Source organism: Camelus dromedarius, chromosome 12 (genome assembly GCF_036321535.1).
Source record: "Camelus dromedarius isolate mCamDro1 chromosome 12, mCamDro1.pat, whole genome shotgun sequence".
Lineage (NCBI taxonomy): Eukaryota > Metazoa > Chordata > Mammalia > Artiodactyla > Camelidae > Camelus > Camelus dromedarius.
The window spans coordinates 43,496,791-43,514,068 of record NC_087447.1 but is presented as its reverse complement, the minus strand read 5'-3'; the positions used below and the strand labels follow the sequence as shown (position 1 = coordinate 43,514,068).

The 17,278-nt window shown below is 36.4% G+C and overlaps 2 protein-coding genes and 1 long non-coding RNA gene across 4 annotated transcripts in view; 2 read left to right on the top strand and 1 right to left on the bottom strand.

Annotated features, from left to right (window-relative positions):
* The window catches only part of LOC135322588 (uncharacterized), an 88,074-nt gene that overhangs the window by 33,122 nt on the left and 37,674 nt on the right, over nt 1-17,278 (bottom strand). The gene's annotated exons all lie outside the window — the stretch shown is intronic.
* On the top strand, nt 1,666-2,644 carry LOC105093973 (olfactory receptor 5P6-like). Its single transcript, XM_031459369.2, is given in 2 exon segments — nt 1,666-1,902; nt 1,905-2,644. Coding segments are annotated over 2 exon segments (942 nt in total). The 5' UTR covers nt 1,666-1,700.
* LOC105094008 (olfactory receptor 5P1) lies at nt 12,510-17,269 on the top strand. Of its 2 annotated transcripts, XM_064491863.1 has the most exons (3): nt 12,510-12,518; nt 12,891-13,799; nt 17,163-17,269. In XM_064491863.1, the coding sequence occupies exons 1-3, from the start codon at nt 12,510-12,512 to the stop codon at nt 17,247-17,249; spliced, it is 1,005 nt and encodes a 334-aa protein (XP_064347933.1). In that variant the 3' UTR covers nt 17,250-17,269. The 2 variants fall into 2 exon arrangements, with proteins under 2 accessions (XP_064347933.1, XP_031315228.2); XM_031459368.2 differs by lacking the exon at nt 17,163-17,269 and having other exon boundaries at nt 12,891-13,823.

Sequence of the window (17,278 nt, the reverse complement as noted above, 5' to 3'; positions counted from 1 at the left end):
AAAATTAAAGATAGCTTTATAACGAAATTAACCGTAATTTTTCACAGAAAGATGAGTGAGTTCTTATTCCAGGAGGTAAGATTTTGGCTCTTGTTAATGAATATGATGTATTGATTTTCATTTACCATTTGAGAACTCTACTCCCAAAAATTGTATCTGTACTCACAAGTTATAGCTGGGGAACAGGGCAGATATAATCAAGCAGTTAGTAAACAACTTTAGCTGAATCACTATGTCTACCCTCAACTTCACATGAATAAACAGGTATAGTCCATGTCAAGAATTCCTCGTGTATCTACCTATAAGATGGAAACTCATATAGTCTTTCAATACTCTCCAACCTCAGCACTAAAGCATAATGTTAGTACATTTACTATCAGGATGCTTTAGGCATTTACTGGTGTTTAAAGATTTAAATATTTAAAAATTGAGACATTGGAAACATCTTTACATAAAGACTTGGTTTGTTTATGGGTCTGATGCTTTAGCTTCAAGAGAGTAACACATTAGATAAAGTCCAGGATGTAAGTCAGAAATTTTGGAGATGAGGACCACTATGTGGTGATCCTTCTTAAGTTTTTGAGCCACACTTTATTCAGCTACATATTATGCTGAAAATAATATTTCATTCTATAAAACTCTAATTAGAAAATGTTGTTAAAGTAGGAAGTGATTTGATTGTTTGAATAAATGTATTTTATTTATGTAGAAAATATCAATCATGCTTTTTGCATAGAAATTACGCCAATATTTCAAGCTACTTGATAAAATAATATTTTTAATTTAAAAATCTAGTAAATTTATAACAGGTAACTTTATTCATAAACTTAATTTGAAATTAGTTTCTGTTATATTATGAAGAAACTTTTATTTCTTTAAAAATATTCTTAAGTGATAGATATTATGAAATATGTAACTAACTAGGTATCTCTTTTATACATAACTGCCAGAAGGCTTAAAGGATAGCCCGTCATTCCACACATTGCCAGGTGAATTGGACTTCATGGTCAGTATTATTTATTAAACAGTTACTAAAGGAATGGGTAGTCAGACTTCGCTGGGGTTCATATTCTGACTCTACCAATTGCTACAGAGTTTTGTGCAATTTATATAACTTCCTTAGACTCAGTTTATACATTTAAAAATAATGCAATTAATATTATTTTATGAAAAAATAGACTATATATACACTAATTACACTATATAGACTAAATTGTAAGCATAGACTATATATGTATACAAACTATATTACAAGCATATAAACAAAATTCTTAAGCCTATGCTTACAATTTAGTAAGCATGTAGTAAAAGTTAGCTATAATTCAAGTCTTTATTACAAAACCCTACACCTTTCTTTTCTTTTTATTTTTTTATATTATAATTACTGGTCTTTTTTGTTACTGTCATCTGTCATATTATATTTTCTTTACTTTAAATCTACTTTAAGTGCATATTTGGAAACAATATAATACAAAAGGTAAAAGACATTATTTCAAGGAAGTTTTCTGACTATTTTGCTAAAGTAATTTTAAAAATACAGATAGACTCATAATTGCATGTAAATATGGATTGATTGTTGTATATCTTTATTTGTAATCACATCCCATATACGCATTAAAGAAACTGAAATCATCAAAATTATAACTCCTTTAATATACTGTTTCATCTCAGGTTCGTTTTGGTAGCAGCTGCATAATCTCATGGATTCCCTGGGAGATGGGAACCACACTGCAGTGACAGAGTTCATTTTACTGGGCTTAACAAATGACCCAGTCCTTCGAATCATCCTCTTCATGATCATCCTATGTATCTACCTGGTGACCATATCTGGCAATCTCAGCACAATCATTCTTATCAGAATCTCTTCTCAGCTCCACCATCCTATGTATTTTTTCCTGAGCCACTGGCCTTTGCTGACATGGGCTATTCATCTTCTGTTACACCCAATATGCTTGTAAACTTCCTGGTGGAGACAAATACCATCTCCTATCCTGGATGTGCCATGCAGCTTGGTTCAGCTGGTTTCTTTGGGACAGCTGAGTGCTTCATTCTGGCTGCCATGGCATATGATCGCTTCATGGCAATTTGCAACCCACTGCTTTATTCCACCAAAATGTCCACACAAGTCTGTGTTCAGTTACTTACAGTGGCTTATATTGGTGGTTTTCTCAATGCTTCCTCCTTTACTATTTCCTTCTATTTTTTACTCTTCTGTGGACCAAATCGAGTCAATCATTTTTTCTGTGATTTTGCTCCTTTGGTTGAACTCTCCTGTTCTGACATCAGTATCCCCACAACTGTCCCCTCATTTACAGCTGGCTCCATCATTGTGGTCACAGTGACTATCATAGCCATCTCCTACCTCTACATCCTCATCACCATCCTGAAGATGCGCTCCACTGAGGGGCGTCACAAGGCCTTCTCCACCTGCACGTCCCACCTCACAGTGGTCACTCTGTTCTTTGGTACCATCACATTCATTTATGTGATGCCCAAGTCCAGCTACTCAACTGACCAGAACAAGGTGGTGTCTGTGTTCTACTTGGTGGTGATTCCCATGTTGAACCCCCTTATCTACAGTCTGAGGAACAGTGAGATTAAGGGGGTCCTGAAGAGACAGCTTGGCAGAAAAATATTTTCTTAGTGAAACCAGTTATTTCATAGGGTTTGATATAGTAATACATCATAAATATAAAAATTGAGTGTCTGTGGTTTAAAATATCCATCCTATGTGATTAGCCAGAGCACAGCTTTTTAGTAAAGGTGGGGGATGGATTTTCAGATATAAAATTATAAGTCAGAGACCATAGTGAGTTTTCCTTTAATAAAATAAAATAAAATTTATTAATTAAGAAAAACAAATTGATTCCCATGAAAAATAATTAAACTTCTATTGCTTTAAAACTTCATTCAGCTTTTCCCCATTAAGTATGATGTTAGCTGTGGGTTTGTCATATATGGCCTTTATTATGCTGAGGTATGTTCCATCTATGCCCACTTTCTGGAGAGTATTCATCATAAATGGATGTTAAATTTTATCAAAAGCTTTTTCTGCATCTATTGAAGTGATCATATGGCTTTTATTCTTCAATTTGTTAATGTATCACATTGTATCACACTGATTGATTTGTGGATATTGAGAAATTCTTGCATCCCTGGGGTAAATCCCACTCGATCACGGTATGTGATCCTTTTAATGCATTGTGGGAGCTGCTTTGCTAGTATTTTGTTGAGGATTTTTGCATCTATATTCATAAGTGATATAGGCCTATAATTTTCTTTTTTTGTGACATCTGTCTAGTTTTGGTATCAGGACAACCTTATAGAACAAGGTTGGAAGTGTTCCATCCTCTGCAATTTTTTGGAATAGTTTCAGAAGGAGAGGTTTTAACTCTTCTCTAAATATTTGGTAGAATTCCCCTGTGATGCCATCTGGTCCTGGACTTTTGCTTGTTGGGAGTTTTAAAATTACTGATTCAATTTCAGTTCTGGTAATTGGTCTGTTCATATTGTCTACTTCTTCCTGGTTCAGTCTTGGCAAATTATGCCTTTCTAAGAAATTGTCCATTTCTTCTACATTGTCCTTTTTGTTGGCATATTGTTGCTCATAGTAACCTCTTATGATCCCTTGTATTTCTGCAGTGTCGGTTGTAACTTCTCCTTTTTCATTTCTGATTTTATTAATTTGGGCCCTCTCTCTTTTTTTCTTGATGAGTCTGACGAAAATTTATCAATTTTGTTATCTTTTCAAAGAACCAGATTTTAGTTTTATTGATCTTTTCTATTGTTTTTTAAGTCTCTATTTCATTCATTTCTGCTCTAATCTTTATGATTTCTTTTCTTCTACTAACTTTGGGTTTTGTTTGTTCTTCTTTCTCTAGCTGCTTTAGGTGTAAGATTAGGTTGTTTACTTGCGATATTTCTTGTTTCTTGAGGTAGGCTTGTATCACTATAAACTTCCCTCTTAGAACTGCTTTTGCTCCATCCCGAAAGTTTTAGATCTTTGTGTTTTCATTTTCATTTGTCTCAAAGTATTTTTTAATTTCCTCTTTGATTTCTTCAGTGATCCATTGATTGTTTAGTAGTATATTGTTTAGCCTTCACATGTTTGCAGTTTTTGCAGTTTTTTCTTGTAGTTGATTTCTAACTTTATAGCATTGTGGTTGCATTTCCTCTAAGATCAGGAATAAGACAAGATGCCCACTCTCACCACTTTCATTCAACATAGTTTTGGAAGTCTTAGCCATAGTAATCAGAGAATAAAAAGAAATAAAAGGAATCCAAATTGGAAATGAAGGAGTAAAACTGTCACTGTGTGCAGATGACATGATACTATACATATAAAACCCTAAAGAAGTTACCAGAAAACTATTAGAACTCATCAATGAATTTGGTAAAGTTGCAGGATCCAAAATTAATATATAGAAATCAGTTGCATTTCTATATACTAACAATGAAATAGCAGAAAAAGAAATTAAGGAAACAAAACCATTCACCATCACACCAAAAAGAATAAAATACCTAGGAATAAACCTATCCAAGGAGGCAAAAGAACTATACTCCAAAAACTATAAGACACTGATGAAAGAAACTGAAGATGACATAAACAAGTGGAAAGAAATACAGTGTTCTTGGATTGGAAGAATCAATATTGTTAAAATGGCCATACTACCCAAGGCAACACACAGATTCAATGCAATCTCTATCAAATTACCAATGACATTTTTCACAGAGCTGGAACAAAAAATGTTAAAAATTCGTATGGAAAAACAGAACACCTGAATAGCCAAAACAATCTTGAAAAAAACAGAGCTGGGGAATTACACTCCCTGACTTCAGACTATACCACAAAGCTACAGTAATCAAAACAGCATGGTACTGGCACCAAAAAAACAGACACATAGATTAATGAAACAGACATAAAGTAAGTTCACAAATAAACCCACACACTTATGGTCAATTAATCTATGACAAAGGAGGCAAGACTATACAGTGGAGAAAAGACAGCCTCTACAATAAGCGGTGCTGGGAAAACTAGACAGCCACCTGTAAAAGACTGAAGCTACAACATTCTCTAACACCATATACAAAAATAAATTCAAAATGGATTAAAGACTTAAATGTAAGATACTATAAAACTCCTAGAGGGAAACATAGGCAGAACACTCTTGGACATACATCACAGCAATATATTTTGAACTAGCTCCTAGAGTAATGGAAGTAAAAGCAAAAATAAACAAATAGAATCTAATTAAACTTAAAAGCTTTTGCACAGCTAAGGATACCATCAACAAAATGAAAAGAAAACTTACAGAATGGGAGAAAATATTTGCAAATGATGTGATTGACAAGGGACTAACTTTCAAAATATACAAACAGCTCATATACCTTAATATCAAAAAAAAAGCAACCCAATCAAAAAATGGGCAGAAGACCTAAATAGACATCTCTCCAAAGAAGGCATCCAGATGGCCAAGAAGCAAATGAAACGATGCTCAACATCACTAATTGTTAGAGAAATGCAAATCAAAACTACAATGAAGTATCACTCATTCTGATGGCAGTCAGAATGGCCATCATCAAGAAGTCTACAAATAAGTTCTGGACAGGGTGTGGAGAAAAAGTAACCCTCCTACACTACTGGTGGGAATGCAAATTGGTGTAGCCACAATGGAGGACAGTATGAAAAGTTTGCTTAAGAAACTAAACATAGACTTACCATATGATCCAGCAATCCCACTCCTGGGTATATATACAGAGAAAAATGTAATTGAAAAAGACATATGCACCCCAATGTTCATAGCAGCATTATTTACAATAGCTAAGACATGGAAACAACCCAAATGTCCATCAACAGATGACTGGATAAACATGTGGTATATAGATACAATGGAATACTTCATCCACGAAAAAGAATAAAATAATGCCATTTACAGCAACATGGATGGACCTGGAGATCATCATTCAAAGTGAAGTAAGCCAGAAAGAGAAAGGAAAAATGCCATATGATATTGCTTATATGTGGAATCTTGAAAAAAAAGGACACAAACGAACTTATCTACAAAACAGAAACAGACTCAGACATAGAGAACAAATTTATGGTTAACAGTGGTTAAAGAGGGTGGGAAGGATAAATTGGAAATTCAAAATAATCACTTTGGGGAGTGGTGGAAATGTTACCTATCTTGATTGTGGTAGTGGTTTCATTGGTGTACATATGTATCAAAATTCACCAAAGTGTACACCTGAAATATGTGTAATTTACTGACATGAACCATACCACAATAAAGGTGTTAAAAGTAAATTAATTAATTAATTTCATTCATATATTTTTTCCAAACTTTCTACTCTGCCATTAGTTAAGATTATTGTACCTCCAAACCTTTAAGACTGTATCCATTTTCAACAGCAATTTATCCTGAAATAAGTGTGATAACTTTAGTTATGACTGAGTATATTCTGAGAGGAAATGACAAAAGGGAATCAGAAAGTTTCTGGAGGTGTTCTTGTAGGAATGTTGTCTGCTGAGGATGGACTTTATGGTCCCATAAGTTCTGGCCGGTGTTCCTGCTCTCTAGCTCCAGTCACCATGCAAAGGGTCCCCAGAGAAGAAAAGGGTGAGATGTCCCTGACTGACCTGTGAATTCTGTCAGGTCCAAAGAGGTGACTTCTCTGTGGGAAAAAGAGGGTCCCTAAACTCCTCAGAGACTGAGTGGAACAAACTCTTAGAGTGGATTGTTCATAGTCAGGCCTATAACCTGCTTAGGAAGGTGAAAGGAGCTGGATTTTCTGTCCCTGAATTTTGGCTGCCCCCTGGAGAGACTTCATCTACCTCAATATGCTGACAACAAACAAATTTATTGACCTTTCCTGCCCCCAATTTCATGTTTCAGACACAAATTATATCTTTGCTGACTGACTCATGGGGTATTCATCATCTCATTCATTCATTTGTTCTTTCATACAGTCAGAATTATATCGAGTTATTCTTATATTGCAGAGGCAGTCATAAGCCACTGGCAATATAGTGACAAACATCTAATATACTTGCCCTCATAGAATTTATCTTATAGTTTAGAAGACACATTTGGTATTATTAATCTTCTTTAAATTTAGCCACTTAATGTGTGTGTAGTGGTATCAATTTACGCTTTTATTTTGCACTTTGATATTGTCCAATTTATCAATCATTTAATTTATGCATTGTACTTTTGGTGTCTAACAACTCTTCATGTAAACCCAGTCATGAGTAGTTGTAAGCTTTCTTCTAAAAGTCTTACACTTTGCATTTTGGTCTATGATCCATTTTGGGTGTATTCTTGTATAAGATGTGAGGTTTAGGCTGAGGTTTATTTATTTATTTATTTGCTTGTTTTTGCCTATGAAAGTCTAATTATTCCAACATCATTTGTAGAAAAGACTATGCTTCATCCATTGAATTGGTTTTGTACCTTTGTTTAAAATCAATTGGCTGTACCCATGTGGACTTATTTCTGAACTCCCTATTCTGTTCCACTCATGTGTGTGTTTATCCCACTTCCCATTAATACCATACTGTCTTCACTACTGTTGGTCTGTATTAAATTTGGAGGACTCAAATTACCTGATTTTAAGCCTTACAATAAAGTTGCAGTAATCAAGACATGTAGTATTATCATAAGGAAAAACATACATCAGTGGAACAAGATAGAGTCCCCAAAACAGATCCACACATGGTTAATTAGCTTTTAAAAAGAGAAGACAATGAAACTTAACATAGAAAAGATAATCTTTTCACAAAGTGTGCTGGAACAAGTGAACATCCATTTTTTTTAAATTTCACACATGAAAAAAAATTAAGTCAAAAGAGATTTTAGAATGAAATGTAAACCAACATTATAAAATTTTAAAAACATATCTACTAAAGGATTAACATCTAAAATACATAAAAAGCTCACAAAACTCAATGAAAAGAAAACAACCCAAATTTTAAAAATTGGTAAAAGATTTGAATAGATACTTCCCCAAAGAAAAGATATGAATGGAGCATATAAGCACTTGAAACTGATGTCAAACGCAGTTCAGTCACTAGTGAAATGCAAATTAAAGTAAAAGACTTAATGCTACACACATAAAACATATTAGAACTTTTTTTTTTATATAACCGACAATATCAGGTGCTGCAAAGGACACAGAGAAAAAGACCTTAAATAAAATGCTGATAGGAATGCAAAAATGGTACAGCTACTTTGAAAAAAAAAATGGAGTTTTTTTTATAAACATACACTAAGCATAACATCAAGCAATTGTAATCCTAGGTATTTATTCAGTATTTATTCAAGAGAAATGAAAATACATGTCCACACAAAGACCTGCATGGAGATATTCATAGAAGGTTTATTCATAACTGCCAAAGACTAGAAAATTCTCAAAGGTGCATCACTGAAAGAACAGGTAAAGAAATGGTGGTATATTCACATAATGACTATGTTTGAGAAGACTGTAACACAATCCAGACTCTCTATAATGTATCCTTCACAATATCCATGATATCATTCAAAATTACTAGCACAGTGGGGGAGGATATAGTTCAAATGCTAAAGCACATGCTTAGTATGTAGGAGGTCTGGGGTTCAATCCCCAGTACCTCCTCTAAATAAACAAACAAACAAACCTAATTACCTCCCCACCCCATCCCCCCAAAAAAATTTAAAATAAAGAAAGAAAACTACGGCTTAAAAAAAATTACCAGCACATTAAAAAAATAAAGTTTGGGGGGTGATACATGGACCATACTCAAGATAAAGAGTTAGAAACCAACCTCAAGGCTGAAAACTAAAGTATAAGCTTCCATCTGAGGAAGCTTGAAAGGGAACAACAAATAATTTTTTTAAGTATAAGAAATGAAAGAACACAATCAAAGAGATAGAAAATATGACCCATAGAGGAAATAGAGAAATATCTAATTTTATTCTTTGAAAAGATTAATAAAATCAAAAATCCCACTGGAGTGTTAATCAAGAGAACGGCAAAAATATAAATTATCCAAATAAGACACTCAAAGGAGGGCATAACTACACATTCCGCAGATATTAAAATGGTTAAAGATAGATATTATGAACAATTTTAAGTCAATAAACTTAATAAATAAGAACTGAATATTTTCCAGAAAAACAAATCTTGTTGGTAATGAAAAAGAACATCGTTGTCATCCTTCAGGCTGGGAGGACAGACACAGAATAATCTAGCAACAAAATTAGTAGAAAATGTTTCTTCCAAGTTTATGCAGCAGCTGTAAAACTATCATAATGATCTAATTTTTCAGTGATTATTGCTTTCTAACCAACAATGCACCCAAGTCTGAAAAGCTTTCTTACCTTTTACTGGAAGTACCCAATTACTAAATTGCCATCATTTCATGACAGTGTCAAGTCTTCTCTCCTAAGCTCACCTCAGAAACAGCAACCAGCCTAGAACTGAACTCCACAACTCCTAATTCCCCCTTAATATCCTTCAATAAGAATCCAAGCCTTTTAAAAGGCGTGTACCTTCTCTCCATTGTTGAGAGACATTTGATGGTTCTTTGGAGAGCGCTCCCACACTATATTGACCCAATAAACTTGATCTTGTTGGACTATAGGTTTGCTTCTGGTGGTCTATGACTGAACAGGCTTTAACACCATAGTTTTACATATTTATATTTTAGTGGTGGAACAGAGCTGAAAATTAATGAGATTTAAGGTATGAATATGATAGTTTCCTGAGTAGATTATAGATGGAAAAGTCATTGGAGTCAATAAAGGAGAGGAAATTTGATGTTAGGGTGTCAGCTGATATATTCTAATGGTTAGAAGAAGTTGGCCTTGCTGCTGACAAAGGTAGAAATGAGGAGAAAAAATTGTGATGTAGGTGCTAAAATCCTCAAGGAATAAGGAGCAACAGGGAGATCAATGGGGCGGATAGGAGGTGCCAGTCAATAGACTGCACTTTAACAGTGGACTACGCTTAGTTTATGCTTACCTATTAATATTGCTTCATGCATTTCCCTCCACTACATAATATCCTCTATTAAAGGACTGCTTTGTTTATAGAAATGGAATTAGAATCCTGTGGCACTGACTCCAATCCCCATTTCTAGCCAATCTTCTATTCCAATAGTTCTTTGTCCCAGTTGCTGGACAAGTCTTCCACAAGGTCCTTGGAAATACACTTTTTGTAAGCAACCGGACCTTCTATTTTTGCCACCTTAATGAGGCACTTGGCTCCAAAAGTCATTTCTGTAGAACAAACCCAGGAAACTTTTACACAGCAGAAGCAAGAACAATCCTAGGGGATTTGTCATACTCTATTAAAGCCTTTGTTTTCCTCCCACCACACATACAAAGACATCCACCCTAATCCTCACAGAATGTATGTAATACGTTCCTTGACCAAGGGGAGCAATCAGTGGTTTACATTGTCAGGTATTCTGTGCAAAACTACTGTAAAAGTAGGTGGAACTCATCTGCTTTATAAAGTTCTCTTTAGAATTTAGCATCAACAATTCTGGCTCTGAAAGGTAAGTGCAATATTCATGGATTTTGTTTAAATAATTTAAATTTTTATTGGTTCAATGAGAAAGCAAAAATGAGAAAAACTCTTTCATCAACTTTAGTTTTTAACCCCTGCAGAAATTGTGACCTCAGCAAGATTTGCACCGCAGAATGGTCATTCTGGACACTCAAATCAGGTTGTCCGAGAGGTCCCACAGCAGTAAGGATGGTCTGTAGCAGCTAAAGCAACTGCTAAGTTTGTGTAACTGAAACTATGAAAAATAAATCAGGAAGAAACCATCTGATATTCAGATTGAATAAGGCACATAGCATTATGCCCTCTATTCATCATCAAAATGAACCATGCATTGAAGGAAAGAAAAACTGATCTTCAGAATCCGAGCCAGGTGGGGAAATGTGAATGGGACACCAAAATGAAGAGCTCTAGGTAGATCCCTAGGTAGCCAGTGGAGAGGAAGGGAAGGGCAAGAATCAGTTTTGAACCATTATGCTTCTCATCGAAAAAATAAACAATTGATAACCTACCAATACTTCAATTTTAATTAATGAAAAATAGTTACTTAGCTCTGATGTGTGATCAAACACCTTCAAGTACTTTGCAGATATCATTTCTTTTAGTCTCACAACAAAACTGCATTATAGGGACAATTATTCCCATTTTACAAATGAAAAAACTGGGAGTCCGAGATACTAAATATCACTCGCAAGCTGTAACAGCTGGCCAGTGGGAGGCCCGAGCTCTGAGTTTTCTGTCTCCAGTCTCAATGACTGCTGTCAGCAAAGACTGAAGCTCACATAGTGAGCACAGCGAAGGTAGGGTTGGTCCCACTGAGCTCTGCTTGAGTCAGAAGGTACAGAGTACCAATGCTGCTCAGTGTTTGGCCTCATTCTTCAGATCGGAGTATGTTCAGAGGCTGACAAGGAGAACTGCGAGGGATCTGAAAATTATGCCACCGGCCGAATTGCCAAGGGAACTATGGACACAATATTGGAGAAGAGAAGGCAGTGGAGGCGTGGTAGCTGTATTTAACTATTTCAAAGTTTTGATGTAGAAAGGAGATGATTTATGCCATTATTCCATGAGGGATCAATTGATATTATTAAAACAGATTTCTTCATGAAAGAGCCCATGATAATACCCATGGCAGTCAATGAACTTAATGAAGCTTAATCAAAGAAGCGATAGAACACACTCTTTAATGACCTGTAGGTTCTCAGCTATTGGTTCATTCTACCTCATAATTTATTCTGTCTAAGAACCAAGTAGCACCATCGGAAATCATGATGTCAACAAAAAAGAAAGTGTCTGATTAAACCTTAGAAGTCAGAGAAGACTGTGGAGAGAAATGAACCTGAATGATGAGTAGAAATCACCCAGAGTAATGAGAGGATGGGTGCCACCCAAGTGGGAGGAAAAAAGGAGCAAAGGCCACAAAGAATAGAGTGCATTGAGAGGACTCTAAATAGATCAGGAAGGTTGGATCAGTGCAAGTGATGGATGGAAATATTCTAAGAAACAAGCAAAGAGTCACACACAGGGGATACATCAGAAAGTGTGCACTGTGCTGTGCTAAAGAGGTTAGGCTTCATCCTGGAGGCTTGAGAGACTTAAAAGAGGCATGAAAGACTTAAAAGAACCCTTTTGGTATCATTTGCTCTCTACTTCAGCAAGATGTCACCTTGATAGATGTACTGTAAGTTTTAAGGACATAAGAATAAAGGCTAGAAGAGAAACAAATGGTATAAAGAGGAAAAGTGATCAGGACCTTAACTAAAGTAGGGATACCAGGTATGGAGTCAGATGAAGAAATAAAATTGGGAGGTAAACTGTTGACAGAATCAGTGGGATTTTATTAGATGTGTTACAATGAGAGGAAGAAGGCTAGGACCACTCCCATGTTTCAGATATGAGAGACTGAGTGGATTGTGGTGTCATTCTACAAATACAAAACATAGGAGGCGTGGTCCAAGGAAAGGATGAGTTTGGTCTGAGAAGGCTGAGTTTGAGGTATTTGTGAGATTTCCAACTGAGGACTTCCAAGAAATAACTGAAACTATAAATCTGGACTTTGGGAGAGAGATCTGTGCAGGAGTCAAGGTGGAGAGGCATTTTAAAACAAATATTAGATACATAAAATAATGTAACTGAGATCCCAGAGAGAGTTAATCAACCTTCTTTAATGCAAAGAAGAAAGAGGGGAAAAAAACTAAAAAGAACCATATTTACAGGCTAGACAGAGGGAAAAATTACTGTGAATAAGTGTAAAAAATAGCCAAAGAAACACAGGAATGTGTAGAATGAAAACACACAAAAATGAATATTCACATTTCCCTCAACAGGAATAGTTTCCAGAAGAGATGGAGGTTGGAAACCACACCGGTGTCACAGAGTTCACCCTTTGGGGATTAACAGGGGATCCTACACTTCGTGTCATCTTCTTTGTGATATTTCTAGGAATCTACATTGTCACCTTAATAGGCAATATCAGCATAATCACCTTAACAAGAAGCTGTTCCCAGCTTCACACCCCAATGTACCTCTTCCTCAGCCATTTGGCTTTTGTGGACAGTGGGTGCTCCACATCAGTCACACCTATGATGCTTACAGGACTCCTTACACATGGACTGGCCATCCCTGTCACTGGCTGTGAAGCCCAGCTCTGTTCCGTGGTCATGTTTGGGACAGCCGAGTGCTTCCTGCTGGCTGCCATGGCCTATGACCGCTATGTGGCCATCTGCTTGCCCCTGCTCTACTCCACCCACATGTCCCCCAGAGTCTGTGTCCTCTTGGTGGGGGCTTCCTATCTGGGCGGGGGTGTGAATGCTTGGACATTTACTAGTTGTTTACTGAGTCTGTCTTTCTGTGGGCCAAATCAGATAGACGACTTTTTCTGTGATTTCTCCCCTTTGTTGAAACTTTCCTGCTCAGATACCTCCACTGTTGAAATTATCCCTTCCATCTCTTCAGGATCCATCATCGTGGTCACAGTGTTTGTCATAGCTCTCTCTTACACCTGCATCCTCATCACCGTCCTGAAGATGCGCTCCACTGAAGGGCGACACAAGGCCTTCTCCACCTGCACCTCTCACCTCACCGCCATTACTCTCTACTATGGAACTATCACCTTCATTTACGTGATGCCCAAGTCCAGCTACTCAACTGACCAGAACAGAGTGGTGTCCATCTTCTATACAGTGGTGATCCCCATGTTGAACCCCCTCATCTACAGTCTGAGGAACAGAGAGGTAAAGGAAGCCCTGAGAAAGGCAACTGGCAGAATATATTCTTAGGATCCATTCTTAGCATTTCAGGTGACCTATGAAGTGTTTGTTTAGCAGTATCACACTTAGGACCTACCAAATGTTGCTTGACTGATTGATCAAATTAAAACCATACTTCTCTCACTTTTATACATTTGTAAACTTTAGGAGACACCATGAAATCAGCAATAATGATAGTAGTAATTTTCACTATTATGTATTAACACCTCTAGGGTGCTAGGACTTTTTCTTTAATTTATTTAGCAAGCAATAATTTGTACTTATTATGCGTCAGGTCCTATGCTAAGCACCTTAGTTTATTAGCTGGTATATTTCTCACAAAAAATCTATTCCTCACAAAAATCCAACCAAGAAGCACTATTATTTCTTTACAAGTAAATAACCTGAGATAACAGCAACATTAAGTAGGTTGCCCAAAATCATGCAGCTAGGAAGTTGTGGGACCAGTGTTTGAATCCAGAAAGTCTACATCCCAAACTACTATTCTTCTCCACTTAATTTTCACAGCAACCCTATGATGCTGGTATTATAAATATACCTAAACTTACAGTCAAGACTGCTGAGTCTTAGAGAAAGGTAATAGTTCGTTTGTCTCGAGGGATGTCGACTCAGTTCTAATTTGAATGGAATCAAGTCCTCTAGTTCAATACACGTGATCTATGCTATAGCACCACAATCAGTCCAATGACTTCAGCAGTGTTACTGATCTAGAGAATCTGGGTAGGGTAAGCAAGCCTCAGCTTTTTTTTTTTTTTTAATCAGTCTTTTGAGCAAACTCTGTCTCAAGAAGATCTAGGTTGTGAAGACTGCAAAACAAGGATGAGAATGGGAAAACTGGATTCCTATTCACAGAAAATAAGGTCTGGACACCATAATTCACATGATTTGATGGGAAGTCTATCTTATCTATATTTCAACACATGTTAACATACACTCCCATTTGGCATAATGTAGTTTTTCTTCTTGGTAGGAATTTAAAAGGGTATCTTTTCATTCTAAGCATTGCAATTAATGTGTTAACAAAATTCATAATTCTATAATCTAGATTTATAAAGAAAATAATACCCATTTTTTTAAAACTAGAAATGTTGTCAAAGAGTATACTAAATGTATTTCTTGAGTGATAATCTACTCTCATTTACATCATCAACAAGAGACTGGAAAGAATGAGGAGTGATTTGATTTTCTGGAGTTCAGGAACTCCTAATTCAACAGAAAAACGTAGACAACTGTCTTTAGAACATCTGAATTCAAGACTTAGATCGTAAAAGTCTTCTGCTTAGTGTAATGAGGTAAAAGAAGTGAGGATTGGTACACATAAAAAAATAAAAAATGAAATATATTTATAATATTCTACTAAGTAAAAATGTAGAGTATCTATAATATTACGGCAAACTTTAATGGAAACATAATAAAGCCTAATGGCAACAAGGATAAATGAAAACACTGAAATGATTACATACTGGGTAAAGGAAAACTTTCTCTATTCACAACACTTCTAATACCAAATTCGTGGTATTTTTCCCCCATCCTAACCAACTGGAATACCAATATGTTCTAAATATCTAGACACCAATTTGATACCCTATTTTTTAATTCACTTGTGACCCTACCTCGAGATCGTGTCAGACTTCACAGGTTTAAGGGCTCAGTTCCAAAAGACTGCCCTCCCTTCAGACACCAATTGCAAGTAATGGGTCTCCAGGGTACCCACACTTCTATCCAACTTGGCTGCATAGTCAGGGGTTTCCCAAAATCCTATCCTACATTTGATAATTTGCTGTAATGGCTCACAAAACTCATGGAAATATTTACTTAGATTCACCAGTTTATCATAAAAGACATTACACAGGATACAAATTAACAGCCAGATGCAGAGATACATAGCACTAGGTCTGGAGGGGCCCCAGGACAGGGACTTCTATCACCATGAAGTTGGAGTGCACCACTCTCCCGACACATGGATCTGTTCAACAACCCAGAAGCTCTTAACCCCATAGTTTAAGATTGTGATCAATCCGAAGGAGGCTATGTGCTCAATCTCCAGTCCTCCATCCTCCCTGTAGAATAGGAGGTCGGCATAAAGTTCCAAGCTTCTAATCATAGTTGGTCTTTCTGGTGACTAGCCCCCATCCAGAAGCTATTCAGGATCCCACCAAGAGTTGGCTCATTAGAACAAAAGACACTCTTATCTCCCAGGAAATTCTAAGGTATTTAGGAGCCCTGGGCAAGGAACTGGGAACAGAAGTCAAAGATTTACTTCTGTTATGTCACAGTCCACCCCCTGGTATGTGGCTCTGGACCTTTCACAGTAAAATGATCATAAAAGTCCAAAGATACTGGCACATTATTAGAAATCCAACTGGTCATTAATCATTATTCAGTCCACCATCATAGCATAAGAAAACATCCCGAGGGTGAGGCTATTCATGTTTGCTTGCTTCCTTTTGATCTTGTCAAGTTCTAAAAGCGGGCATGGTCTCAGGAATATATGGCTTCACTATTTCAGGCATCTGGTATAACTGAGCTAAGAGACAGTATCATTTGCTTTGATCAAGCCTCTTTTGAGGTGTTAATGTAATATTGGATAATTTATAAACAGTATTTCTAATTGTCCTATGAAAATTCCAGGTGCATCCTGACTCCCATGACTTCTTGGAGTTTAGTTATGTGAACTCTAAACCCTAAATACAAAAGCTAGCTTCCCTCTGGAAAGTTTGGACCCATTATCTCAGAGATCAGAATGCTCATAGGTCTTCCGTATTTTACCTCAGCTATCATTTAAGCTTTGTAATTGGGAATTAATGCAAGACAAAGATCAGTGACAAACAGTAATTTCCAAATCTGTTAAGATTTATATATACCTCTTGGCATGTTTATGAGTAATTCAGGGAGAAAGTATGGGAGGGGGCTTCAAACATTGATAATTTCCTGCCATTGTGACCTCTAAGTCTATGAGGAATATCTGATCAAAGCCTTGAAGTCATTTTACCAGAAGATATGGGACAATCATCCATTGATTTCAAAAATGTTTATTAAGCCTTTATTATGTTCTAGGAACTGAGCAGCACTGAACATATGTTGATAAGTAGAACAGAGTTCTCTTACAGTTTAGGTTTTAGTAGGGGAGACACTAGAGAATAAGTGAACATTATAAATATAGAACATGATAACTAGCTGCAAGAAATGAATCGTTTGGGTTGGCATGACACATAAAGGGTAACTATGTCGGTGTGGGTGGTGTTTCCTTAGAGAGTATCACAAGGAAGGCCACTGGAGAGGAGGTGACAGCTGAGTAGAAACTTAAAAGATGAGAAAGATCCATTGATGTGGAGAGTGGGGGGAAAGTTGCTAGACCAAAAACAGCTAAGTGCAAAGGTGCTGGTAATCTCAAGAAATAAAGAGGCCATCGTAAACCAGGAGAAAGGTACATAGAAAGGGTTAGATCATGAGGAGCTTCGTCA

Bases quoted from the DNA above. Each gene is read 5' to 3' on its own strand.
- LOC105094008 (XM_064491863.1), top strand. The intron at 13,800-17,162 runs GCAACTGGCAGA...GTGGGGGGAAAG, and splicing joins TAAAGGAAGCCCTGAGAAAG to TTGCTAGACCAAAAACAGCT.